This window comes from Bombus huntii, chromosome 14, assembly GCF_024542735.1.
Source record: "Bombus huntii isolate Logan2020A chromosome 14, iyBomHunt1.1, whole genome shotgun sequence".
NCBI classification, from domain to species: domain Eukaryota; kingdom Metazoa; phylum Arthropoda; class Insecta; order Hymenoptera; family Apidae; genus Bombus; species Bombus huntii.
The window spans coordinates 2,732,754-2,759,737 of NC_066251.1; the positions used below are offsets into that span (position 1 = coordinate 2,732,754).

Consider the following 26,984-nt stretch of genomic DNA (forward strand, 5'->3'; position numbering starts at 1 on the left):
TTCAGAGTACTTTACCCAGTGAACTCGGAGGTTTTCTTATCATGTTAAAATCGTTCTCAACGTTACCGATCTAGCATTACGTAAGTTTAGGATCTTAGCTGTATTTGGTATTACAGTTGACTCGTCTTCATTCGGACTCCTTTAATTAATTTCCACTAGGGGTGTCTGTAATAAATTCGTCTATAATAAAACTTAAATAAAATAGAACATTCAAAATCTTGTTTGTGATTTTATATATAGATAGGAACTCCATGTTTCTTGTATCTTTTTAATAAGGAAGATATTTGTTTAAAAGATATACAATAAATACATAATTGTTGATAGACAAAAATTTATAAAATTATCGATATTTAATTTTTCGGAACTTAATAATTATCGTATATTAAAAGTAGGAAATATAAATTTCTAAACTAAACACTATTATTATAGCCATAATTTATCGAAAATAACGTTCGACAGTTCGATAGAATTGCTGCTAGACGAGGCTAGGTATTTATCACTGTGTTATAATACAGTAATTACTGTAATATTGGAACAAACGTATTCAAATATTTTTCAGTAATAACTATAATATAACTCCGAAAAAACCATGTCTTACACATATATAATTGTATATGTATATACATATGCTTATCAGCGACAAAACACAATGTAATATAAGTACTTATTAGCAATGCGTTATGTTAATTATATTACATTATTTTTAGCATAAATACTGACCTTTTGAGCATACTTGCTGTTTATTATAACAATATTAACATATGTATATGCGATATACATATCTGTGATATACATATGTTATATATTGCAAACAAAAAATAACAGCATAGATAACAGCTGAAATATAGAGAATTGTTCTTGTCAGTATTATGTCACCTTGTCACTTTTTAATATATTACTTTTCTTACTTTTGCAAACTCTTGTTCAGTTATCTCGAGTTAATTGATATTGTTACATTGTTCGTATTATGAAATGGATAAAAAGTTTAGTTTGAGAACATGTATTCCTCTAAGTTCAATTCAAGTCAATTTATACGATGCATATGTTTGTAAATGACCATGAGCTTTGTTAAACACATTTCTAAAATTACACGTACAAACAAATAAACCTACGTTCCTACAAAAATTGCATATCGTGATAAAATTGTAGATCTTTATCGTTATACTAATAAAAATGAGAAATAAAATATTCCGAGTATGGAGACACCGTGCTATGGATTGTCAGTGCATTTTCTCCTGTCATATTTCACGACTATCCATTCCAGCGGTGCTAACTTCTTCATTCGGTGAATTCAAATTTTCACCAACTAGAAGCGCTTTAATCTCGTGATACGTTTTTCCTTTTGTTTCCGGTACCCATATGAACACTATCACAAATGCCACCGAGCATGATGCCGCGAAGATAAAGTAAATCCCGCACGATCCTGCATTATCGGTAATCACTTGATACAGTTTCGGCACGGTAAAACCAATTATACCATCGAAAATTATAATGATGGCACGAACGGAGCCTTTTAGTTCTGCAGGAAATAACTCGCGTAGGAGAACATTGGGTAACGTACCTAAACCAATGTGAAACATTACTTGATATATAATTAAGTCGATAACTGGAAGAATAGAGAAGTTGGAAACGTCAAACTCATGTTGATCTAACAAAAGATAAATTGCTAGAATAATCAATGTAGAACACGATCCAAGCGTAGACAGAATCAAAAGTTCTCTTCTTCCCTTAGATTCCACTTGTAATGGGGATATAGAACTAGATATAGAGTCGGCACCCAGGACCAACATCGTCGCTTCGTGTGTGTCGAGGCCAATCGTTGTTTTGCTCAACAACACATGCAGATACTGCATAGTGATGAAGTTTCCGCTAAGTTGTTGTGCCATGATCAAACCAAGCATGATAAACAAAGCTTTTCTGTTGCTTCCTTGTAGTATTTCTCGCAGCTTGGTTGACCAGGTATATTTAGTGAGTATATTTAAACGGTGTAATTCCCTTCTTATTAGTGAGTGTATTCCGCTTGTGGGCTCTGGGTGTATTTCGCTTGTGGATGGTTGGTGTAATTCGCTTGTGGATTGTGAGTGTAATTCGCGCGAGGGTTGTAGGGGTATTTGACCTGTGGGTTGCGGTAATACTTCGCATGTGACTTCTGAGTGTAGTGCAGATATGGATTGCGAGGATAACTCCCTTCTGGATTGTGAGGGTAAATCGCTTCTTGATTGTGAGGGTAAATCGCTTCTTGATTGTGAGGATAAATCGCTTCTTGATTGTGAGGGTAAATCGCTTCTTGATTGTGAGGATAAATCGCTTCTGGATTGTTGGTGTAATTCGTGTCTGGTCTGTGCGCGTAGAGTACTTAGTTCCATTTCCTCTCCGTGAGTATTTTCGGTGACTGTGCAATATCCCATCGATTGCCGTGCTTGCCCCATTTGATCTGTTGCCACCGAGAAATATCGAGTTGCGGTGAAATACTTGATCGACAAGAAGCATATAAAGGATAGTATTACAAGAACCAGCAGCAGTGACTTGTACATCATCCAGAGTCCTAGGGTGTAGATCACTATTGACCCGATAGATGCGTTCGCTGCGATTAGAAAACCTAGGAAGCCTCTGATTTTGACGTCGAGGATTTCTGACAGGTAGATGGGATTTACCGTACTGCCAATACCAACGCCTATACCGAGAATCACCCGAGCAAGGTATAGCATTGGCACGGAAGTTGCGTCGTAGGTGATGAACCAGCCTAAGGTGAACATTGAGTTGCATAATACGAGGCAGATGTTAGAACCGCTACGGGCGGCCAACTGTGCAGCCACAAGTGAACCGATCATTGAACCAAGTACTGTCAAAGAAACCACCCATGAAGATTCGTCGTGTGTTATCGTCAGCGGCACGCCGCCGATACCGGTTATTAGATAATAAAGAGAAATCGTTGTCCATCCGTTGACTGAACCGACTATGACCATGGCTAATGTTGCTGGAATGAGAGACAGGTAATGCTATATATAGCATATGTTAATTGTATTGCGGTCGTTTGATAATTACAGTGCATATTTTTATGCAAATTTGTACTTTTAACATATACTGTTAATATATTTATAATTAATACATACCGCAGGCTATAAGTAATTGAACTCTTCGCGATGTTAGCTGGAATGCTTTCCACTAGTTTCACTTCTTAACTATTCTATCATTAATCTGTTAATCCATTCGCATTATATGTGCATTAGGAAAAATACTACATGAAGTAAAATACTACATGAAGTAAAATACTACATGTAGTAAAATTTGTTAGAGACTTGGGATTAGTCTTGGTATATTAATGTGTAATAATGTACATATTTTCGATTTCAGATTTCTCATTAATATATAAAAGTCTGTACTCGATTTATGATATAATAAAGAATCAGTGCGATGAATATCAGAATCGAAATGTCAAATTTATTATAATGTACGATGGAATAGAAATGCAACTTTAAACGACGGTACGTAAGTCATTAGAATTGAGCAATAATTCAAGAACACCACTATTAAACATCAATTCGAGGAGGCAAAAGAAATTGCATTCTGCATATTGAAATTACAGATAAATACATGACGCAATATCAAGAGTGAAAACTAACCGGTAATAGATATTAGGCATCGCTGGCATTGTGAGTTGGAGACCATAAGAGCTTCCCCTTCCGGTGATGAACGAAAAGGATTGAAATCATCAACCTGAGAGGATCTCCTGGGAACCTGGAAAATAGATATCTTTGTTAAGAATAGAAATCATAATTCCATTCTAATTAGAGAGTCTAAGCAAACTTTTAAGCGAATATAACATCCAAACCACGGAAAACATATTAATACGTATCTAAATATTAGTATTTTTCCAAAGGAATTAAAAAATTTTCTTTCTCCTATCTTAATAGAAATACAATATATGGTATTTCTATCAACAGCATTAAAATATGCTTGATGTTATTTGATGTTATTATAGATAGAAGACGTACTTGAGTTTTTCACTGGCGTTTGCCGAAGGTTATTTATGCTTTGACATCTTTCTTCTAAAATCATTTACTTTGAGTGTCCTCCAAATCAATGATAATTTGAGAGGTTTTTATATATTTCTTAAATATTTGTTGTAATTAATGAAATATATTAACATGTCGTATAGATAATACCGAAGAACTGTTTGAACCTTCGAGTATGATTCGATATTTATAAGAGGTAACAGTTTTAAGCTTTGAACATTATGTTTTGGTGGATCGTGACAGTTTAAATCAGGGTGAAAGATTCAAAATTTTAAATGATCACGTTCGATCAAGATTCAGTGTTGAAGATTTAAGATTATTGTGACTTTTAAATATCGAATCATATTCGTAGGTTCAGACGATTCTTTGGTATTATCGACACGATATGTTAATACGTTTCATTATGTGCCAAAACCTTAAATCGAGACGTAGGAATCAAAAATTTAATTGCTATGGATTCGTCTCTGTTATTTGGAAATAAAAGAATAATAGTTAAATTCGCTGAAAATAGGTATATCAAACAGACGCTTTTTTTATATTCTCGTTGAATTAGAATTTAGGATTTGTTACTCTGCGATATTTAATTTCTAGCCGTTAATTTCAAAAATATTTATCATATTATCATATTAAATGCTTACCGTCCTACGCTGGGTCATGCTGCCAGAAATGAGTACTTTCACGCAATTATATAATCACGATTGATTTTCAATAAATCAAGTTGTGGAATCCAGTTCACACATAATTATTTAAAAACTGTACGAAGGATCATTGGTAATTGTCTATCGCAAAGTAAGAACAACTGTAAGAAATCTTTACACTGATTCTCGCGATTAACGGATTTCGTATTGATTTGTACCATTTACACGAATGCCACAACCATACTGGGTACTTCTGAGGATACTTCCCCTTTACATACAGTCGACATTATTTCAACACATAAACACTTCTAATTCTCCTTGTTATATCTTTAAATGTAACGAATTAATTTTAAATATTTCGACATAGGAACAATAATATTTTTGTACTTATTATATCTAGGAAACGTCCTAATTATAATGTTAGAACAGTCGAATGCCAACTATTATATGATATATATTTCCTCTAAGATACAAATTAAAATGAACAAAAATAATTGCACAGCTTCGACTATTGGTTACATTTGTTCCATGTTGCTACATTGGCTACGTTGCGATCATAATCCAGCATTTGAATTATCTTTAATTTCTTGAAGCATAGCTTCCTTTATCGCGGCAATACTTTTTCTCCTTGCTTTCCCTCTATTTCGACGTTTCCTACTGAAACTGTCGTATTTTCTACGATCTCTCACGCTTCGAAACACTTCCTCGTTTGAAATTTCCTCAGTAAAGAAACGCTTCGCCCAAATCATTTTCCCTCCCTGCATCTGCATCTTCGTACACTGAGTACACTTACATCGTATCTATAATTTCTGCGAATGTGTACAATATTGCTCGATTCCTGGTGCACTTGCCCCAATTATATCGAATAAGATTGCGTTCAGACTCACGACGTAAAGAATCATCGGACTCTCGTATACATTGGCTTTGAGCTATTGGGTTTGCAACGAAGTGATAGGGGATTTTGTCATTAGGTGGTTTTGAGTGCATATATTACTATTTATTATTAAAATATCCAACTTTTACTTGCGGAAGTTTCGTATTTATCTTTATTTTTTTATTTTCATTAGTGAATTAATTTGTATTGCAACTATTGCATAAAGCACTGTTCGTGTATTTATCTTGAGAATTTTCTATTCTATACATGAATTTAGTTAATTAATATTGCGAAAAAGAAAAGGTAGTCCACTCACGATTTATTGCTCGGGATTATATCGAGTGGATAATGGCCGTATTTTGCTGGCCCTAATGGCTACTGATTTATTCTTCTTTTCGGGGTTACACAGTGAAACATCTTGATTACTAATAGGTAGGGTTTATAAGGAAGCCTTTAGATTTTTTATAGTTAGGTTTAAGGGAATCTTTATATTCTTGATCGGTAAGATTTATAAAGCCACTCTGTGCCTTTATTATTTTCGGATATGTATGTATTATGCAGGGCTTACGAAAACGCCTTTAGGTTCCTGATTAAAGTATTGAAATTAAATTAGATGTTCTATCAGGTAGAGTTTTTCAAATTTGATGGGACAGGATCTAGATGGAACGTTTGTGAGTCAGGTGCGTGGTTATATAGAGTATCTTTACTGCAAAAAGCAATGCTTCCTAGAAGCATTAATCCGTCCCTAATAAGTACTTTAATATTTAATTAATTTATACATGCATTTAATTATACATGCATAATTAACAGTACTGTTTAAGTAGATAAGGTAGTGTAAGTAGATAAATAGTATAATTCTTTATGAAACGCATCATTCTCTTTTTTAAAACAATTTTACCACAGACGAGGAACAGGAATAGACGTGATATTCAGTGCTTGTTCACATTTTGCGGGTCGCATGACCTCTCCATTCCATTTTCGTGTCGCATGTGAAGTTACTACTTCAGTTTAATACTGGCTTGAATTAAAACTATAATCTTGTACGAAATTATAAATAAAATATAAAACAGGATATCCAATACTAGCAACGAAATATAATTCTATCATGCTACAATACTTCAGTAAACATAACACACTATGAAAATAATAAATTACTGTACTATAAAGTACTGTAATAAGAATTAAATGAGTCGTTTAATCAGTTCTAAATGAAATTGCAATTTCATATATCTGAAACAAAAATGTGAATTTTCATATCTTTCCATTTTTCATCCTTGTATTCTCAAATCAATTATTAATTATATATTATCAAGTATAGGTAATCTGATTTATTATCACAAACTCGTAATAAAATCCATCGATGGAACCGTTTCGATAATTCATTGATAACAATCAGACAGCGTACCTCGATGTCCCACGACATCCGACGACATCCCAAGATGTCCCACGACGTCCCGAGGTGTCCCACGACGTCCCAAGATGTCCCACGACGTCCCAAGATGTCCCACGACGTCCCGACGTGTCCTAGGACATTCCAAGATGTCCTTACGATACCCCATTCTGTCCCATGGTAAATTCTCTTCGTAGCATTTTGTGTATCAAACTGTACCAACGGTGTCCAACGTTGCAGTCCAGTCTAGATCATCCTATATTCTCTTCATGGCATTCGGTGATTCAAATCGGACCAACGGTGTTCCACGGTGCCCCATGTTGCTGTCCAATCTAAATCATCGAAAATTCTCTTCGTGACTTCTGGTGATCCAAACTGGATTGCATTAGCGTAGTTCTTGGCTCGGTACCGTTTTCCAAAGATTAGTCAACTGATTAATTTTTGGAAAACTACTGCGTACGAGATCCGCCCATGAGTTCCTTATCACTGCACATCGATCTCGACATTCAACCTATTGACAGGAATGTCGAGGTCTCACTCTACTTAACCATGGGCCTGCCCCAGAATTAGGAATGCACGGCCCCAACTGAACGAGTGGCGTCTATCCCTGCGCCACTCGAACAGAATTACGGAGGACGTGAAATTGCAGGTCCCTGTCCGAGTACCCAAGTACCAATCAGACAGAACTGCAAATCCACGACTGAATCCCCAACAGATTCGCAAGCATCACCGGCGCGACGACAACTCCCGCGATCCCGCGCAAACATCGAGCAGTCACTAGAACAGATGTGTTCTTGGGGCGACTTACTAATAGAAAGCGCTATGCAGTGCACGTTGACCTGCATGCAACCGGAACATGCGCAAGCGACCATGCCATGTGATCGTATATTTACATCGTTGATTTAAAAGTTAGGAATTGATGTTATTGTTTTAGATTTATTATCAGGATAATGAATTTATTATTTTAATTTTTTAGATTTTTAAATTTTACTATGCATCAGAATATTATACAACCATTTATAAATTTTCATAACTTAATTCCAAGTATATAAAACGGAGCACATTCAAACGATCATATAATGGAAATGTAGCGAGTACCCTTGTCAGATAATTACAACAGTCGCGACGCAACGTTATGACTTGTAGAGAGCATGAAAAACACTGATATATTTCGATATCGGTATTTCAGAAGACGCGAAACAGAGGCCCCGTATAATGTCACGTCTAGTCGCTTTTTTATAATAGTGAATATGCAAAATATCGATACATATACGAATTGCCATCTCACAGAGAATTATAATATAAATGACGTTTAGTTTTTGGTTTAACTAAATCTTTACTTTCAGGTTTAAATTTTCGCTTCTGTCGTTTTTAAAGCTCTTTTTGTTGTTGTTTTCGATAACGATCAAAGAGCTAATATTTTGCAAATAAATGGGAAGAAAGAATTTGTTCGAATTTTTTTATACAAAATTTGTAATATTTTGTGAAAGAGGGGGGCGATGGAACCGTGGTTGAGAAAGTCCCTATTCTGAGTACATTACCCAGTGAACTCGGTGGTTTTCTTACCATTTTAATAACGTTCTCGACGTTACCGAGTTAGCATGACGTAGGTTCAGGACCTTAGAGGTATTTGGTATTACAGTTGACTCGTCTTCATTCGGACTCCTGTAATTAATTTCCACTAGGGGTGACTGTAATAAATTCGTCTATAATATGACTTAAATAAAATAGAACATTCAATATCTTGTTTGTGATTTTATATATAGATAGTAATGTTTCCATGTTTCTTGTAGCTTTTTAATAAGGAAGATAATTGTTCAAAAGATATACAATAAATACATAATTGTTGATAGACAAAACATTATAAAATTGTCGATATTTATTTTTTCGCGTCAAGTATCGTATATTAAAGGTAGGAAATATTATAAATTTCTGAAGTGAGCACTATTATTATAGCCATTATTTACTGAAGATAACATTCAACAGTTCGATGGAATTTCTATTGGACAAGGTTAGGTATTTATCACTATGTTATGATACAGTAATTACTGTAATATTCGAACTGACATATTCAAATATTTTTCAGTAATAACTATATTATAACGCCGAAGAGACCATGTCTTACATATATATATATAATAGCATATGCATATACATATGCTTATCAGCGACAACCACAATGTAATATAAGTAGTTATTATCAATGTGTTATGTTAATTATATTCTATTATTTTCTCTATAAATACTGCCTTCTTCAGCATACCTGCTGTTTATTGTGACAATATTAGCATATGTATATGTTTTATACATATGTTATATATTGCAAACAAAAAATAACAACATAGATAACAGCTGAGATATAAAAAATTGTTCTTATCAGTATTATGTCACCTTGTCATTCTTTAATATATTACTTTTCTTACTTTTGCAAACTGTTGTTCCATTATTTCGAGTTAATTGATATTTTTCGTGTTATCAAATGGATAAAAAGCTTAGTTTGAGAACATGTGTTCCTCTAAGTTCAATGCAAGTCAATTTATAGGATGGCTATGTTTGTAAATGACCATCAGCTTTGTTAGACACATTTCTAAAATTACACTTAGAAACGTATAAAACTCCGTTACTACAGAAATTGCATATCGTGATAAAATTGAAGATCTTTATCGTTATACTACTAAAAATAAGAAGTAAAATATTCCGAAAAAGCAGACACCGCGCCATGGATGTACAGTGCAATTTTTCCTGTCATATTCCATGAATATCCATTTCATTGGTGCTAATTTCTTCATTCAAAAAATTAAAATTTTCACCAAGTAGAAGCTCTTCAATCTCGCGATATGTTTTTCCTCCCGTTTCCGGTACCCATGCGAACATCATCACTAATGCCATTAAGCATGATATCCAGAAGAACGCGTAATTCCCAAACACTCCTATATTATCGGTAATCACTTGAGTCAGTTTCGACGCGGTAAAACCAATTATGCCATCGAAAATCACAACGATGGCACCAACAATGCCTTTTAGTTTCGTAGGAAATAAGTCGCATAGGAAAACATTTGGTAATACACCTAAACCAATGTGAAACACTACTTGATACAAAAGAAAATGGGAAATGGGAATAAAAGACATGGCGGAATCGATAGAACTATGTTTAGGTGAGTAAAAATAGAATGTTAAAAGAAACGATATATAAATCGTCCCAGTCGCAGACATAATTAAAAGTTTTCTTCTTCCACACGAATCCACTATTAATGCGAATATATAGGTAGATAAAAGGCGGACAATCTCCAAACAAATCATATCGCTATATCCAAGTATAATGGACGCATTTCTGCTAATGATATCTTCCAGGTACTGCGTAGCGGTGAAGTTACCGCTAAGATGTTGAGCCATGATCAAGCCAAGCATGATAAACAGAGCTCTCTTGTTGCTTCGTTGTAGTATTGCTCGCAGCTTTTCTAAACAGGTATATTTAGTTAAATCCATGTATGGCTCAGATATGTCCGTTGATGCTCGTGAATCCACTCTGAATTGTGTGCGTAAATCGCTTCTGGCTCGTGAGTGTAGTTCGCTTCTCGTTTCGGGGAGTATTTGGCTGATGGATGGTCGGTGTATTTGGCTTGTGGATGGTCGGTGTATTTCGTTTGTGGTTTCTGGGTGTATTTCTCTTGTGGTTTCTGGGTGTATTTCGCTTGTTGCTTCTGGGTGTATTTCGCTTGTGGTTTCTGGGTGTATTTCTCTTGTGGTTTCTGGGTGTATTTCGCTTGTTGCTTCTGGGTGTATTTCGCTTGTGGTTTCTGGGTGTGTTTCGCTTGTTGCTTCCAGGTGTATTTCGCTTATTGCTTCTTGGTGTATTCCGCTTATGGTTTCTGGGTGTATTTCTCTTGTGATTTCTGGAGGTATTTCGCTTGCGGATGGTCGGTGTATTTGGCTTGTGGATGGTCGGTGTATTTCGTTTGTGGTTTCTGGGTGTATTTCTCTTGTGGTTTCTGGGTATATTTCGCTTGTGGTTTCTTGGTGTGTTTCGCTAGTTGCTTCTGGGTGTATTTCGCCTGTTGCTTCTTGGTGTATTCCGCTTATGGTTTCTGGGTGTATTTCGCTTGTTGCTTCTGGGTGTATTTCTCTTGTGATTTTTGGAGGTATTTCGCTTGTGGATGGTCGGTTTATTTGGCTTGTGGATGGTCGGTGTATATCGTTTGTGGTTTCTGGGAGTATTTCGCTTGTGGTTTCTGGGTGTATTTCGCATGTTGCTTCTGGATGCTTTTCGCTTGTGGATGCTTGGTGTATTTCGCATGTGGAGTCTGGGTGTATTTGGCTTGTCGGGGGCCGGTGTATTTGGCTAGTGGATGGTCGGTGCAAGTCGCTTGCGGATTGTGAGTGTAATTCGCGTGTGGTTTGGAGTGGTAGTCCGTGCGAGACGCCCGAGTATTCTACGATATATTCGCCCGTGGCTTGTTTACGTACTTCGCATTTGAATTTTGAGTGTACTGAGGTTATGGATTGTGAGTGTGAGTCGCTACTGGATGGTAAGTTTACATCGGACGTGGCTTCTGTGCCTACTACTTCCTGTGTGGGGTCTGAGTGTGTTTCGCGTATAGATTGTGAGGGCAAATTGCTTCTGTACGATGGGGATAAATTGCTTCTTGATGGTGGTGGTAAAATGCTACTGTACGGTGGGAGTAAATCGCTACTCGATGCTGCGGGCAAAATGCTACTGTACGGAGGGAGTAAATCGCTAGATGATGCTGAGGGGAAAATGCTACTGTATGGTGGGGATGAATTACTTCTGGATTGTGAGTGTAAATCGCTTGTGGATTGTTGGTGTAATCCGTATCTGGCTTCTGCGCGTAGAGCACGTAGTTCTACTCTCACTTGATCAGGATATTCGATGCCTTTGTAATATGCTATCGACTTGCATGCTTGCTCCTCTTGACCTTTTGCCACCAAGAAATACGGAGTTTCGCGTATGTATATGAGCGGCAAGATGGATATAGCGGATATTCCTACAATAGCCAGCAGGTGTGACGTGTACGTCAGCGCGAGTCCAGGAATATAGCCTAGTAGTGTCCCGAAATGTACGTTCGCTGCGATTAAAGTACCTAGGCGTCCTCTGAGTTTGATGTCGGCAACTTCTGACAGGAACATGGGATTTATCGTGCGGGCAATACCAACGCCTATACCGAGAATCCCTCTGGCAAAGTATAGCATTCGCACAGAAGTTGCGAAGTACATGTGGAGCCAGCCTAAGGTGAACATTATGCTGCATGCAATAAGGCAGTATTTACGACCGATGCGATCGGCCAAGTGCGCAGCCAGAAGTGAACCGATCATTGAACTAAGTACTGTCAAAGAAACGCTCCATGAATGTTCGTCGTTTGTTAACCTTAGCGGCACGTCGTCGATTCCAGTTGTTAGAGGGAGAAATGAAGAGTTTGTCCATCCGTAGACTGTACCGACCAAGCACATGGTTATCGTTCCTGGAATGAGAAACAGTTAATGCATATATAACATATAGCATATGTTAATTGTAGTGCGGTCGTTTTATAATTACACTGCGAATATTTACGCAAATTTGTATTTTTAATATATACTACTAATTGTTAGGTAGATGATACATTATACTGTACATGTCAATGTGTGTAAGCGTCAGAGGAAGTTCAGGTCTCACATAAGACAAAAGACAATTGGTAACTGTTAGAAGAATCTAGAATAGTATGTTGACAACAAGCGTGCGTGTAAGATGATAAGCGAGGTCTTCAGAGTGTAATATATATGTATAGCTGTTGTGTGTGAATAAAGTAAATTATTTATTTTCCCGAATCCTCTCTATACCTTAACACTAATATATTTATAATTAATACATACCGCAGGCTATAGGTAAATGGATTCTTCGCGATGTTAGCACGAATGCTTTCCACTAGTATTATTTCTTAGCTATTTTATTATTAATCTGTTAATCCATTCGCATTATATGTGCATTAAGTAAAATACTACGTGAAGTAAAATTTGTTAGAGACTTGCGTTAGGTCTAGGTATATTAATGTGTAATAATGAGCATTTTTTTGCTTTCAGATTTCTCATAAATATATAAAACTCCGCACTTGGTTTATGATATAATAAAGCATCAATGCGATGAATATCTGAATCGAAATGTTAAATTTATCGTAATATAGGATGGAATAGAAATGCAATTTTAAACGATGGTATGCAAGTCAGTAGAAGTGAAAAATAATTTAGGAACATCACTACGAATCATCAATTCCGGCGGAGGGGGGGAGGAAATTGCATTCTGCGTCTTACAATTACAGATAAGTACTTGACGTATTATCAAGAGTGAAAACTAACCGGAAATACATGCCAGCAATCGCCGGTATTTTGCGCCGCAGAAACTAGGACATTTCCATAGAAAAAATAAACCGTCAAGATCTGAACCTCCGCCCTCAGGCGAGTGCTCAGGAGAGATCGTGGGAATCTGGAAAACAGATACCTTTGTTAAGAATAGAAATCATAATTCAATTCTAATCCGATAGTCTAATTAAACTTTTGAGCTAATACAAATTCCAAATCACGGAAAAGCTATTAAGAAGTATTTAAATATTAATATTTCTTCAATGCAATTAAAAAATTTTCTTTCTCCTTTCTTAATAGAAATACAATTTATGGTATTCTATCAACAGCATTAAAATATGCTTGATGCTATTTGATGTTATTATAGATAGACGAACTTGAGTTTTCCACTGACGTTTGCTAAAGGTTATTTATGCTTTCGACATCTTTCTTCTAAAATCATTTCCTTTGATTGTCCTCCAAATTAATAATCATTTGAAAGGTTTCTATATATTTCTTAAATATTTTTTGAAATTAATGAATTATATTAACATGTCGTATAGATAATACCGAAGAATCGTTTGAACCTTCAAATATGATTCGATATTTATGAGAGGTAACAGTTTTAAGCTTTGAACTTTATGTTTTGGTGGGTCGTGAAAGTTTAAATCAGGGTGGAAGATTCAAAATTTTAAATGATCACGATCGATCCATACACAAGGTCAAAGATTTCGGATTATTGTGACTTTTAAATATCAACACGATATGTTAATACATTTGATTATTTGCCAAAACTTTTAATCGAGTCGTAGGAATCAAAACTTTAATTGCTATGGATTCGTATCTCTATTTGGAAATAAAAGAATAATAGTTAAATTCGCTGAAAATAGCTATCTCAAACAGACCCTTTTTTTATATTCTCATTCAATTAGAATTTGTTACTCTGCGATATTTAATTTCTAACTGTTTATTTCAAAAATATATATTGTATAATTATATGAAATGCTTACCGTCCTACGCTGGGACATGTTGCCAAAAATAAGTATTTTTACGCAATTATATAATCACGATAGATTTTCAATAATTCAATTCGTAGAGTCCAATTCACTCATAATTATTTAAAAAATGCACGAATGTTCTTGGGTAGTTATCTATCGCAAAAAAAGAACAACTGTAAGAAATCTTTATACTGAATCTCGTGATTTACAGATTTCGTATCGATTTGTACGATTTCCACGAGTGCCACAACCATACTGGGTACTTCTGGGGCTACTTCCTGTTTACATACAGTCGACATTATTTCAACACATAAACACTTCTAATTCTCCTTGTTATTTGTTTAAATGTAACGAATTAATGTTAAATATTCCGACATAGGAACAATAATATTTTTGTACTTATTATATCTAGGAAATATCCTAATTATAGTGTTAGAACAGTCAAATGCCAACTAGTATATGATACATATTTCCTATAATATAAAAATTGAAATGAGCAAAAATAATTGCACAGCTTCGACTATCAGTCATTTTTGTTCCATGTTGCTACATTGGCTACGTTGCGATCATAATCCAGCATTTGAATTATCTTTAATTTCTTGGAGCATAGGTGCCTTCATCGCGGCAATTCTTGTTCTCTTTACTTTCGCTCTATTTCGACGTTTCCTACTGAAACTGTCGTATTTTCTACGATCTCTCACGCGTCGAAACACTTCTTCGTTTGAAATTTCTTCAGTAGAGAAAAGCTTCGCCCAAATCATTTTCCCTCCTTGCATCTGCATCTCCGTACACTCGGTACACTTGCATCGTATCTATAATTTCTGTGAATGTGTACAGTATTGCTCGATTCCTGGTGCACTCGTCCCAATTATATCGAATAAGATTGCGTTCAGACTCACGACTCAAAGAATCATCGGACTCTTGTATACATTGGCTTTGAGCTATTGAGTATGAAACTAAATGATTGCGGATTTTGTCATTCGGTGGTTTTGAGTGCATAGATTATTTTTTATTATTAAAAATCCAACCTTTACTTGCGGATGTTTCCTCTTTATTTTCATTATTTTTTGTTTTCATTAGCGAGTAGCCTTTTCAGATAATTACAACCGTCGCGACGCAACGTTATGAATCGTAGGGAGCATGAAAAACACTGATATTTTTCGATGTCGGTATTTCAGAACACGCAACACAGAGTCCCATATAATATCACGTCTAGATCAATTATTTGTAATAGTGAATGTGCGAAATATTGATACATATACGAATTAGCATCTCACAGAGAATTATAATATAAATGACATTTAGTTTTTGGTTTAACTAAATCTTTACTTTCAGGTTTAAATTTCCGCTTCTGTCATTTTTAAAGCTCTTTTTGTTATTTGTTTTCCATAACGATCGAAGAGCTAATATTTTTCAAATGAATGGGAATAAAGAATTTGTCCGGAATCTTTTATACAAAATGAGTAATATTTTGGGAAAAAGAAGGGGTAATGTTACCGTGGAAGATGAAATTTGCTATTCAGAGTACTTTACCCAGTGAACTCGGAGGTTTTCTTACCATGTTAATATCGTTCTCGACGTTACCGATTTTGCATGACGTAGGTTTAGAACCTCAGCACTATTTGTTATTACAGTTGACTCGTCTTTATTCGAACTCCTTTAATTAATTTCCACTGGGTGTGTCTGTAAGAAATTCGTCTGCAATAAAACTTAAATAAAATAGAATATTCAAAATCTTGTTTGTGATTTTATGTATAGACAGTAACTCCATGTTTCTTGTAGCTTTTTAATAAAATAACTGTTTAAAAGATACAGATTAAATACATAATTATTGATAGTCATAACATTATTAAATCATAGATATTTAACTTTTTGCCATTTAATAATTATCGTATATTAAAAGTAGGAAATGTTATAAATTTCTGAACTGAACACTATTATTATAGCCATAATTTACCGAAAATAACGTTCGACAGTTGGATAGAATTCCCTCTAGACGAGGCTAGATATTTATCACTGTGTTATGATACAGTAATTACTATAATATTCGAACTAACATATTCAAATATTTTTCAGTAATAACTATAATATGGCGCCGAAAAACCGCGTCTTACACATATATATTTATATATGTAAACACATATGCTTATCAGCTACAACCACAATGTAATATAAGTACTTATTAACAATGTGTTATGTTAATTATATTACATTATTTTTAACATAAATACTGACTTTTTCAGCATACTTGCCGTTAATTGTAACAATATTAACATATGTATTTGCGATATACATATGTTATATATTGCAAAAAGCAAAAAATAGCAGCATAGATAATAGCTGATATATAAAGAATTGTTCTTGACAGTGTTATGTCATCGTGTCCGTCTTTAATATGTTACTTCTGTAACTTTTGCAAGCTGTTGTTCAGTTATCTCGAGTTAAATGATATTGTTACATTGTTCGTGTTATGAAATGGATAAAAAGTTTAGTTTGAGAACATGTATTCCTCTAAGTTCAATGCAAGTCAATTTATGCGATATATATGTTTGTAAATGACCATCACCTTCGTTCGACACATTTCTAAAATTACACGTACAAACGAATAGTACTATGTTACTACAAAAATTGCATATTCTGATGAAATTGTAAATCTTTATCGTTATACTAATAAAAATGGGAAATAAAATATGCCGAGTATGTAGACACCGTGCCACGGACGTACGGTGCAATTTTTCCTGTCAGAATCTACGAATATCCGTTTCATTGGTTCTAACTCCTTCGTTCAAAGAATTCAAGTTTTTACCAACTAGAAGCGCTTCAATCTCGCGATACGTTTTTCCTTTTGTTTCCGGTACCCACACGAACACCATCAGAAATGCCAAACAGCATGATGTCGAGAAGATAAAGTAAACCGCACACGATCCTGCATTATCGGTAATCACTTGATACAGTTTCGACACGATAAAACCAATTATACCATCGAAAATCACAATGATGGCACCAACAATGCCTTTTAGTTCCGTAGGAAATAACTCGCATAGGAAAACATTGGGTAACGTACCTAATCCAATTTGAAACATTACTTGATATATAATTAGGTCGATAACGGGAAGAGTTGAGACGTTGGAAACGTCAAACTTATATTGATCTAACGTAAGATAAATTGCCAGAATCATCAATGTAAAACACGAGCCAAGCGTAGACAGAATCAAAAGTGTTCTTCTTCCAACGGATTCCACTGTTATGGTGGATAAAGTGCTAGATATAAGGCCGACAGTTAGGACCAAAATCGTCGCTACCTTTGGTTCAATACCGATCGTTGTTTTGCTAAACAACACCCCCAGATACTGCATAGTGATGAAGTTTCCGCCAAGTTGTTGTGCCATGATCAAGCCAAGCATGATAAATAGAGCTTTCCTGTTGTTTGGTTGTAGTATTACTCGCATTCTGGTTAACCAGGTTTCTTTAGTTACATCTACGTATGGCTCATTGGACCAAATCGATTCCACAGTGGATAGTGTGCATGATTCGCAACTGCATGGTGAGGGGAAATTGACACTGGATTGTGAGGGTCCTGTGGCTCCTGAGCGACTTTCGCTTGTGGATGGTCGGTGTATTTTGCTTGTGGATGGTTTGTGTATTTCGCTTGTGGATGGTTGGTGTATTTCGCCTGTGGATTCTGGCTGTATTTCGCTTGTGGATGGCTGGTGTATTTTGCTTGTGGATGGCTGGTGTATTTTGCTTGTGGATGGCTGGTGTATTTTGCTTGTGGATGGCTGGTGTATTTTGCTTGTGGATGGCTGGTGTATTTTGCTTGTGGATGGCTGGTGTATTTTGCTTGTGGATGGCTGGTGTATTTTGCTTGTGGTTTCTGGATGTATTTCGCCTGTGGATGGCTGGTGTATTTCGCTTTTGATTTTTGGCTGTATTTCGCTTGTGGTTTCTGGATGTATTTCGCCTGTGGATGGCTGGTGTATTTCGCTTTTGATTTTTGGCTGTATTTCGCTTGTGGGTTCTGGATGTGTTTCGCTTGTGGGTTCTGGATGTGTTTCGCTTGTGGGTTCTGGCTGTATTTCGCCTGTGGATGACTGGTGTATTTCGCTTGTGGTTTTTGGCTGTATTTCGCTTGTGGGTTCTGGATGTGTTTCGCTTGTGGATTCTGGCTGTATTTCGCCTGTGGATGGCTGGTGTATTTCGCTTGTGGGTTCTGGCTGTATTTCGCTTGTGGGTTCTGGCTGTATTTCGCTTGTGGATTTTGGTTGTATTTTGCTTGTGGGTCCTGGTTGTATTTCGCTTGTATATGGTGGGTGTACTTCACTCGTGGATGGTGGGTGTACTTTGATGTTGGGTGATAGGTGTAATTCGCTTGTGGGTTGTGGGTGAAACTCGCACGGGGGTTGTAGGGGTAATTCACCTGTGGTTTGCGGTTGTAGATTGCATATGACTGCCGAGTGTGTTACGGATATGGATTGTGACTGTGAATCGCTACTGGATGGTAAGTTTAAATCGGACGTGGGTTCTGTGTCTACTACTTCCCGGTTGGGGTCTGTGGGTAATTCCCGTAAGGATATTAAGGCATAACCACTCCCGGATGATAAGGTGAAATCGCTTCTGGATCGTGGTTGTAATTTGCATGTGATTTGTGGTTGTAGAGCACGTAGTGCGACTTTGACTTCGCGAGGATCTACGATGCTTCTGTAATATGTTATCGACTTGCATGCTTGCTTCTTTCGACGTTTTGCCACCAAGAAATACGGGGTTTCGGGAAAACACGTGTTCGACAAGAAGGATACACAGGATAGTATTACAAGAGCTATCGCGAGTGATCTGTACGTCAGCCAGTTTCCTAGAATGCAGGTAAGCAGTGACCCGCTAAATACGTTCACTGCGATTAGAGTACCTAGGGCGCCTCTGATGTTGATGTCGGCGATTTCTGACACGTACATGGGATTTATCGTGTAGGCAATACCAACGCCTATACCGAGAATCACCCGAGCAAGGTATAGGTTTGGCACGGCAGTTGCGGTGTAGACGTTGAGCCAGCCTAAGATGAAAATTGTGCAGCATGAAAGGAGGCAGTATTTACGACCGATGAGATCGGCCAACTTGGCACCCACAAGTGAGCCGAACATTGAACCAAGTACTGTCAAAGAAACGATCCATGAAGATTCGTCGGGTGTTAACGTCAGCGGCACGCCACCGGTCCCAGATGTTAGATGGAGGAGTGAAGCCGTTGTCCATCCATAGACTGTACCGACTATGACCATGGTTAGCGTTGCTGGAATGAGAAACAAGCAATGCTATATATAGCATATGTTAATTGTAGTCCGGTTGTTTTATAATTACATTGCATATATTTATGCAAATTCATATTTTTAATATATACTATTAATATATTTATAATTAATACATACCGCAGGCTATAAGTAACTTGACTCTTCGCGATGTTAGGTGGAATGCTTTCCACTAGTTTTATTTCTTAACTATTTTATTATTAATCTGTTAATCCATACGCATTATTTGTGCATTAAGTAAAGTACTACATGAAGTAAAATACTACATATAGTAAAATTTGTTAGAGACTTGCGATAAGTCTAGGTGTATTAATGTGTAATAATGAACATTATTTCGCTTTCAGATTTCTCATAAATATATAAAAGTCTGCACTCGATTTATGATATAATAGAGAATCAGTGCGATGAATATCAGAATCGAAATGTCAAATTTATTTTAATGTACGATGGAATAGAAATGCAACTTTGAACGATGGTACGTAAGTCATTAGAATTGAGAAATAGTTCAGGAACACCACTATGAAACATCAATTCGAGGAAGCCAAGGAAATTGCATTCTGCATATTAAAATTACAGATAAACACATGACGTAATATCAAGAGTGAAAACTAACCGGAAAAACATGCTAGCCATTGCCGCCGGAATTTTGCGTTGCACAGCCTATAAGCTGTTCGTTGCAGTAATGAAACGACACGACCCAAACCATTGCCCTCAGGAAATCTCCCAGGAACCTGGAAAACAGATACCTTTGTTAAGAATAGAAACCATAATTCCATTCTAATTAGATATTCTAATCAAACTTTTGAGCGAATATAAATTCCAAACCGCGGAGAAGATATTAATAAGCATTTTAATATTAATATCTTTTCAAAAGAATTAAAAAGTTTCTTTTTCCTATCTTAATAGAAAGTCAATTTATGGTATTTCTATGAACAGCATTAAAATTGCTGCAACAAATTGCAATTAAACAGCTTGATGTTATTTGATGTTATTATAGATAGAAGACATACTTGAGTTCTTCACTGACGCTTGCTAAAGGTCATTTGTGCTTTTGAAAACATTCTTCTAAAATCATTTCCTTTGATTGTCCTCCAAATCAATGATCATTTGAACAGTTTTTATATGTTTCTTAAATATCTTTTCTAAATAATGAAATATATTAACATGTCGTACAGATAATACCGAAGAACAGTTTGAACCTTCGAATGTGATTCGATATTTATAGGACGTAACGGTTTTAAGCTGGGAACTTTATGTGTTGGTGGGTCGTGACGGTTTAAATCAGGGTGAAAAATTCAAAATTTTAAATGATCGCGATCGATTAAGACACAGGGTCAAAGATGTGAGATTATTGTGACTTTTAAATATCGAATCATACTCGAAGGTTCAGACGGTTCTTTGGTATTATCGACACGATATGTTAATACATTTCATTATGTGCCAAAACTTTAAATAGAGACGTAGGAATCAAAACTTTAATTGCTATGGATTCCAATCCATATTTGGAAATAAAAGAATAATAGTTAAATTCGCTGAAAATAGGTATCTCAAACGGACGCTTTTTTTATATTCTCATTCAATTAGAATTTAGGATTTGTTACTCTGCGATATTTAATTTCTAGCTGTTTATTTCAAAAATATTTATCATGTAATCATATTAAATGCTTACCATCCTAAGCTGGTACATGCTAGGAGAAATAAGTACTTCCTCGCAATAATATAATCACGATATATTTTCAATATTTCAATTTGTAGAATCCAGTTTACACATAATTATTTAAAAACTGCACGAAAGATCATTGGGAATTATCTATCGCAAAAGAAGAACAGCTGTAAGAAATCTTTATACTGAATCTCACGATTAACAGATTTCGTATTGATTTGTACGATTTACACGACTGCCACAAACATACTGGGTACTTCTGAGGATACTTCCCCTTTACATACAGTCGACATTATTTCAACACATAAACACTTCTAATTCTCCTTGTTATATCTTTAAATGTAACGAATTAATTTTAAATATTTCGACATAGGAACAATAATATTTTTGTACTTATTATATCTAGGAAACGTCCTAATTATAATGTTAGAACAGTCGAATGCCAACTATTATATGATATATATTTCCTCTAATATACAAATTAAAATGAACAAAAATAATTGCACAGCTTCGACTATTATTTATTTTTGTTCCATTTGCTACATCGGCTACGTTGCGATCATAATCCAGCATTTGATTTATCTTTAATTTCTTGAAGCATAGCTTCCTTTATCGCGGCAATTCTTGTTCTCTTTACTTTCCCTCTATTTCGACGTTTCCTACTGAAACTGTCGTATTTTCTACGATCTCTCATGTGTCGAAATATTTTTTCGTTTGTAACTTTCTCTGTAGGGAAACGCTTCGCAGAAATCATTTTCCCTCCTTGCATCTGCATCTTCGTACACTGAGTACATTTACATCGTATCTATAATTTCTGCGAATGTGTACAATATTGCTCGATTCCTGGTGCACTTGCCCCAATTATATCGAATAAGATTGCGTTCAAGCTCACGACGCAAAGAATCATCGGGCTTTTGTATACATTGGCTTTGAGCTATTGGGTTTGCAACTAAGTGATTGCGGATTTTGTTATTAGGTGGTGTTGACAAAATCCGCAATCACTTAGTTGCCAACCCAATATTATCCGGCTGCGATAACAGTCGTTCGTTGGCCTCTTGCGTTCCTCGGAAATCAAAACGGAAAGTGTTAAATGCAACTGAAGTAGAAAACTGATTCATGGAATCAACTGATTCACTCACGTACTTACACATGTACGCGTGTAATTCATATTCAATCAGACGTGAGCACTTTTGACATCGTTTCGATTGCAAGTGTTTAAAAATTGCGTGCACGCAATTTTTATGGACGTAACTTTTGTGGGCGTCATTTTTACGGACATAGCTTTTATGGATAGGCGTAGTACTCGCGAACTTATTCGTATATGTTAAAATCGTTTAAGTATCAGCCATATTTAGATATTTTACTAATATAACTGTAGCAAAACACCAGTTATTTAAAAACTGATAATTTTTTTCTCGTTTAATTCAGATTTGTGCAAAAAGTTACATTGTGGGTCTCCAGTCATGCATACTTTGGGAAGAGTTTTTTTTCTTTTCTTTTCAATTATTATATTCCGACAGAATCAAAGTATCGATAAATTTAAATGAGCGAAAACGTACCCGTAATTAATTTCACGCCGCATTTAAATCGTCTACGTTCTGTTTACCTAATGAAATTTCATCTTAGTATCGAATGTATTACACTCGGTTACATTATATCAAAGCAGGTCGATCTATTACTGGGATGATGAAAATACGCAATAACAGCTCTGATACGATTAATCGTTCGAATAACAATCTGTTGTATATACACCACAAAACGGATCACTGGCGAAATAACAAATGAATTTAAAAAAAAAAGAAAGAAAGAAACAATTACGCGATATGATGCACTATGCATCGTAATACTTGGTTGTACATAATAATTCACGTTTATACATAAGAACACACGATTATACTTAGTAATACACGATTATACATAGCGATGCATAATAAATTATACAACAGATGTGTAAGTTGGCGACCGGTAACATTTCACATGCTCGCCGTGTGCAGCATGTAAACGCATACACGCACGCGCTATGTATTCGCGCGTAGCCTCGTACTCGATAACATAACCTAATCAAACTGCAAAATAATGATTTCACATGAAAAAGCAATAGCCTACGACCAAATAGAAACGTATATTCATTTATACTCACAAATACATCCGTAGTTCCTGTCATGACACTTTTAATTTCTCACAAAAAAGACCATAATGTACCGAGTGGTTTTCACGATGTAGGTACATAATTAATGTTGACCGACTCGTTAATTCGGCTACTGCTCATTTCACTCGTCCTACAATCGCACATGTTTCCGTGGCAGTCGTTAATAAATCGTAATAAACACGCGAATGATAGCGATGTGCATTCTCCACTAACTCTGTTTTCTTTGCTTTTCCACTTTTATCTGACTTGCCAATGTTACGTTACCATTCTCGTTCTCCCACTACGAATCACGTTTATAAATACCTCAGTCACCGAAGTTGTCTCTCGTTAACTCAGACGATGTGTTCGCCGGATGAAAAGGGTGTAAACTTTCTGCGACCACGAAGTTTCGGTAATTGGTGTTACGTTGGAAAATGTGTTGCGGTCATTTCTAGTTGCCCGGTGCTTATCTAGCGACTGCTATTAATCGCTACTTCGTATCGCTGACACATGTAACGAATGGGGAGATATTCCAGTAATAAGTTTAGACATACTCCTGATGATACGATGTTTGAATGTTTCAAAGCACAATGTTTAATCCTTAATTGATAACGAAACGAGGATAGTAGGGATACGAGAAAAATTTCAATTAGAAACGGTATTTTAGAGAGATGAGTTTTATTTTTGTATTATGTCGTGCAATTGATTCAATTTTCCTGTATTTGACGTTCTCTTACCGATGAACGAGCGTCTTGAAAAACATATAATACCCTACCATTTAGGAAAATAATTATAATTGTAATACGGTTGGATATTTGTGTATAGTGTCATTGGTTAATGATAATAATCCCAACCAGCTGATTCGGTTAGCCAGGACTGTCGATGAGTTTGTCAAACCACTGTCGCGATATGACGATCGCTTTACTTTGCCAATATAAACATACGTATAGGTATACGTATATATAGGTATCCTACGAACAAAATGCAACTTGGATACTATGCGAAGATTACAAGAGCTCTTAACCGAGCCATCACTTCTTATAATGTATCAATGTATACGTATAGCATTTTTTTTTTTAGTATCGTGTAGTTTGAAGTAAAGAAAGGTTCTCTTTTGTCTCGGTCGTACAATATTTTCCTTCTATCGTATTTTTCGCATAAAATAACGAGTCGTGTCCGTACTATATAATAATAATAATAATAATAAATACTAATAATAATAGTAATAAAAATACTAATAATATCTTTCGCAGTCTTATATTTACGTTCACGATGTATCGTAAGCGCATTGTCAAAACAATCGTAAAATATACGAAATCGTTTGTTTATAAATGAAAAGTTTCAAGAGGTTTGCGCGTGTTACATACGTGGACTTTTAAATAGATTAGATTAAAATAAGATACACACGAAGAGTATGTACTTACTTGCATAATAGAAAGCACTTGAAAACAATGTGGCTTTTTGGGCTATTCCCTTGATTTACTGCTATCACTGTCACCAACAATTTTAGCTAGTTAACAGTTTGTTTTTGTTTAGTTAACAATTCCAGTTAACAATGTGTTTTGTCAAATTACTATTTCACGTGACATCTTACGATCATATCGTACATATCAGAGTTTGATACGTTATTTATTATCATGTATTATCGTTAACGTCACCTTTATTCCAGTCTTCTATTATATTACATTATACGTAATCACGTGTTTTATACGTCGAAAGTTAATTTTCACTTTCACGCATGAATTACCGATGTTACAATTAAAGAACATGCCATTTTCTCGAATGATATAACCTTATCTTTTACGTGGCTTAATTCTGATAAGTAAAGCTATTTTTACCAACCATTGTTTTTAAAGGCAGAATATCTAGTTCAACTTGTAGTTTTAAGTTGTAGAGATATACAGTTATAAGACGAGTGAATAATATTTTTGAAGACAGCAGGCTTTCCACTTTTTAACGTATGATTTAATTTTGTTAACATACGTATCACGGCTATTCCACGGTTGATCTTCTGTTTACGCAAATTAGATTAATATTATATTAATTTACATTTAAAAATGAAATACGTAACTGAATTTATAATATCAAATTGTAGAAAATATAATATCTGAACTATTTTATGCATTTCCATTATGTTATTAGCAAACATAGTGGCAATTCTGCAAATAAATTTACGTACTGATACTTTGCACGATGCTGTTCATCGATCATCTAATTATGGAACAAAATCTTCTTTATCTGTTATCGGTATCATCATCCGTCACCGATAATATTATTTCTTTATCAACAGAGCGATGGAAATTGGAAAGAAATCTTTTACTTACGTATGTAAATACGCGCATACTTTCAAATCTAATCCACACACTTCTTTTTTCCTAAATGTATTTATATAATATTATCGATTTTTCCTATCGAATATACTAACACGTGCGAAAATAGGAATAGGTTCGATAAAGTTTTCAATATTATAATATGTAGAATTTCAAAAATTAAATAGCAGATGTTGAATTTAAATATCGTGCTGCTTTACAACGGAATAAGATTTAATATAGCATCGAAAGGATCGATTTTAAAATCTATGTTTATTGAACATTTTTCGCCCTTCTCGACGAATGCTACAAAACCTAATTCCAATCTTAGATTCAATTTCTCTAACACTTCGTACAATTCTAAATCCATTTGAAAATCCATTCTAAATTCAGCCCAGTAATATAACCACATTGATAACACCAGTTTTAAATTTTCCAACACTGCGAACCACGCGACTCGATTTTTTCGTCCGAGGAAAACAAATTCGTACGTTTTAAGTTTAAGGTGTTCGCGAAACTTGCGTTTCCCGCTGACGACTGTAACTATTTATTCTACTGTTCGTAATCAGCTTTATTGGAGCGAGAACAAGCGCTCGTGCCCAATTGGCCTTAATCGGATTATCGTTAATTGCAGAGCCGGTACACATTAAAGCCTGACAGTCTAACTCTAATCACACGTTCAGCAAACATTGCTAAACGATTCAGATTACATCTCAATTGGTACAGCGAAATGCAAATTAACTGTCTGCTATGCGTTTTCTATTCGTATTAGAATTTCGAATCACAACTCTGCGATCGTTTGGTAAAAAATTCTGATTTGAATTTACGGACTATGTATAATAGTTAGCTCATACGCCTTGGCACAAATTGGAGATTGTGACAGTGTGTGTAATGTCTGACGCGTTGCATGACTCCACGCCAGCAGTTAAGGGTTAAGAAAACATTTTCTATACGAGGTAAGTTACGCTGAAGTTATTGTTTCATTTTATACGTTGAATTTTACGCCGCGACAGTAGGTAGTTTGAATAATTTCATTTGATTGTTTTGTAATTTTGGTGAACTATAGTTGATGAACACCGCTCGTATCGTACATTGTTTTATTCTAGGATTCGATGGCTAAATTAAATTAGTAATATGAAAAACGTGAGAAAGAATTCTGCCTTTTAATTGAAACTTCATCGAAACAGTTGGAAAAATTAACCAGGAAACGCGAAGACCAAGATATCGTTCTTAAAGTATGACAATATATGGAATAGAAGTAACATGTTCCCCGAATACGATTTGGTACAAAATTTCAGACAAAATTTCATACAATGGCAGTTTATTAATTATTTTTATAAAACA

At 35.4% G+C, this 26,984-nt stretch overlaps 4 protein-coding genes and 1 long non-coding RNA gene across 12 annotated transcripts in view; 1 reads left to right on the plus strand and 4 right to left on the minus strand.

Annotated features, from left to right (window-relative positions):
• Window positions 1–4,105, minus strand: part of LOC126873447 (facilitated trehalose transporter Tret1-2 homolog) — an 88,169-nt gene extending 84,064 nt beyond the window's left edge. The window contains exons 1-2 of the mRNA XM_050634296.1: window positions 3,624–4,105; window positions 2,669–2,977 (exon numbers count right to left, since the gene is read on the minus strand). Of these exons, the coding sequence (XP_050490253.1) occupies window positions 2,669–2,977; window positions 3,624–3,669 (355 nt within the window). The 5' untranslated portion in view covers window positions 3,670–4,105. The remainder of the gene's footprint in view (window positions 1–2,668; window positions 2,978–3,623) is intronic.
• LOC126873444 (uncharacterized) overlaps window positions 1–13,176 on the minus strand; it is an 88,109-nt gene extending 74,933 nt beyond the window's left edge. The window contains exon 1 of one of the 2 annotated variants that reach the window (XR_007692403.1): window positions 9,310–13,176. Coding sequence is in view for 1 of the 2 variants with exons in the window: in XM_050634288.1 (XP_050490245.1) it covers window positions 9,664–12,384 (2,721 nt within the window). In the remaining variant the exon portion in view is untranslated. The remainder of the gene's footprint in view (window positions 1–9,309) is intronic. The other variant, XM_050634288.1, reaches the window with a different exon arrangement.
• LOC126873456 (uncharacterized) overlaps window positions 1–23,264 on the plus strand; it is a 68,058-nt gene extending 44,794 nt beyond the window's left edge. The window contains exons 4-5 of one of the 2 annotated variants that reach the window (XR_007692405.1): window positions 4,099–4,368; window positions 20,925–23,264. This is a non-coding gene — a long non-coding RNA (uncharacterized LOC126873456). Of the gene's footprint in view, window positions 1–4,098; window positions 4,369–20,924 lie in introns of those variants that run through there. The other variant, XR_007692406.1, reaches the window with a different exon arrangement.
• On the minus strand, window positions 570–26,184 carry LOC126873446 (uncharacterized). Of its 6 annotated transcripts, none has more exons than XR_007692404.1 (7): window positions 24,756–26,184; window positions 24,069–24,302; window positions 23,656–23,834; window positions 23,344–23,482; window positions 20,154–20,271; window positions 16,479–19,524; window positions 570–720 (listed from the first exon to the last, which is right to left on the minus strand). XR_007692404.1 is itself a non-coding variant. In XM_050634293.1 (7 exons), the coding sequence occupies exons 5-7, from the start codon at window positions 23,365–23,367 to the stop codon at window positions 16,985–16,987; spliced, it is 2,682 nt and encodes an 893-aa protein (XP_050490250.1). In that variant the 5' UTR covers window positions 23,368–23,482; window positions 23,656–23,834; window positions 24,069–24,302; window positions 24,756–25,342; window positions 25,511–26,184; the 3' UTR covers window positions 16,014–16,984. The 6 variants fall into 6 exon arrangements, 5 of the variants coding, with proteins under 5 accessions (XP_050490250.1, XP_050490247.1, XP_050490248.1 ...); XM_050634293.1 differs by lacking the exon at window positions 570–720 and having other exon boundaries at window positions 16,014–19,524; window positions 24,756–25,342; window positions 25,511–26,184; XM_050634290.1 differs by lacking the exon at window positions 570–720 and having other exon boundaries at window positions 16,014–19,524.
• LOC126873453 (facilitated trehalose transporter Tret1-like) lies at window positions 894–1,959 on the minus strand. Its single transcript, XM_050634302.1, has one exon. It carries the CDS (start codon window positions 1,899–1,901, stop codon window positions 1,239–1,241), a length of 663 nt encoding a protein of 220 aa, XP_050490259.1. The 5' UTR covers window positions 1,902–1,959; the 3' UTR covers window positions 894–1,238.
• Window positions 26,185–26,984: the final 800 nt, after the last annotated feature.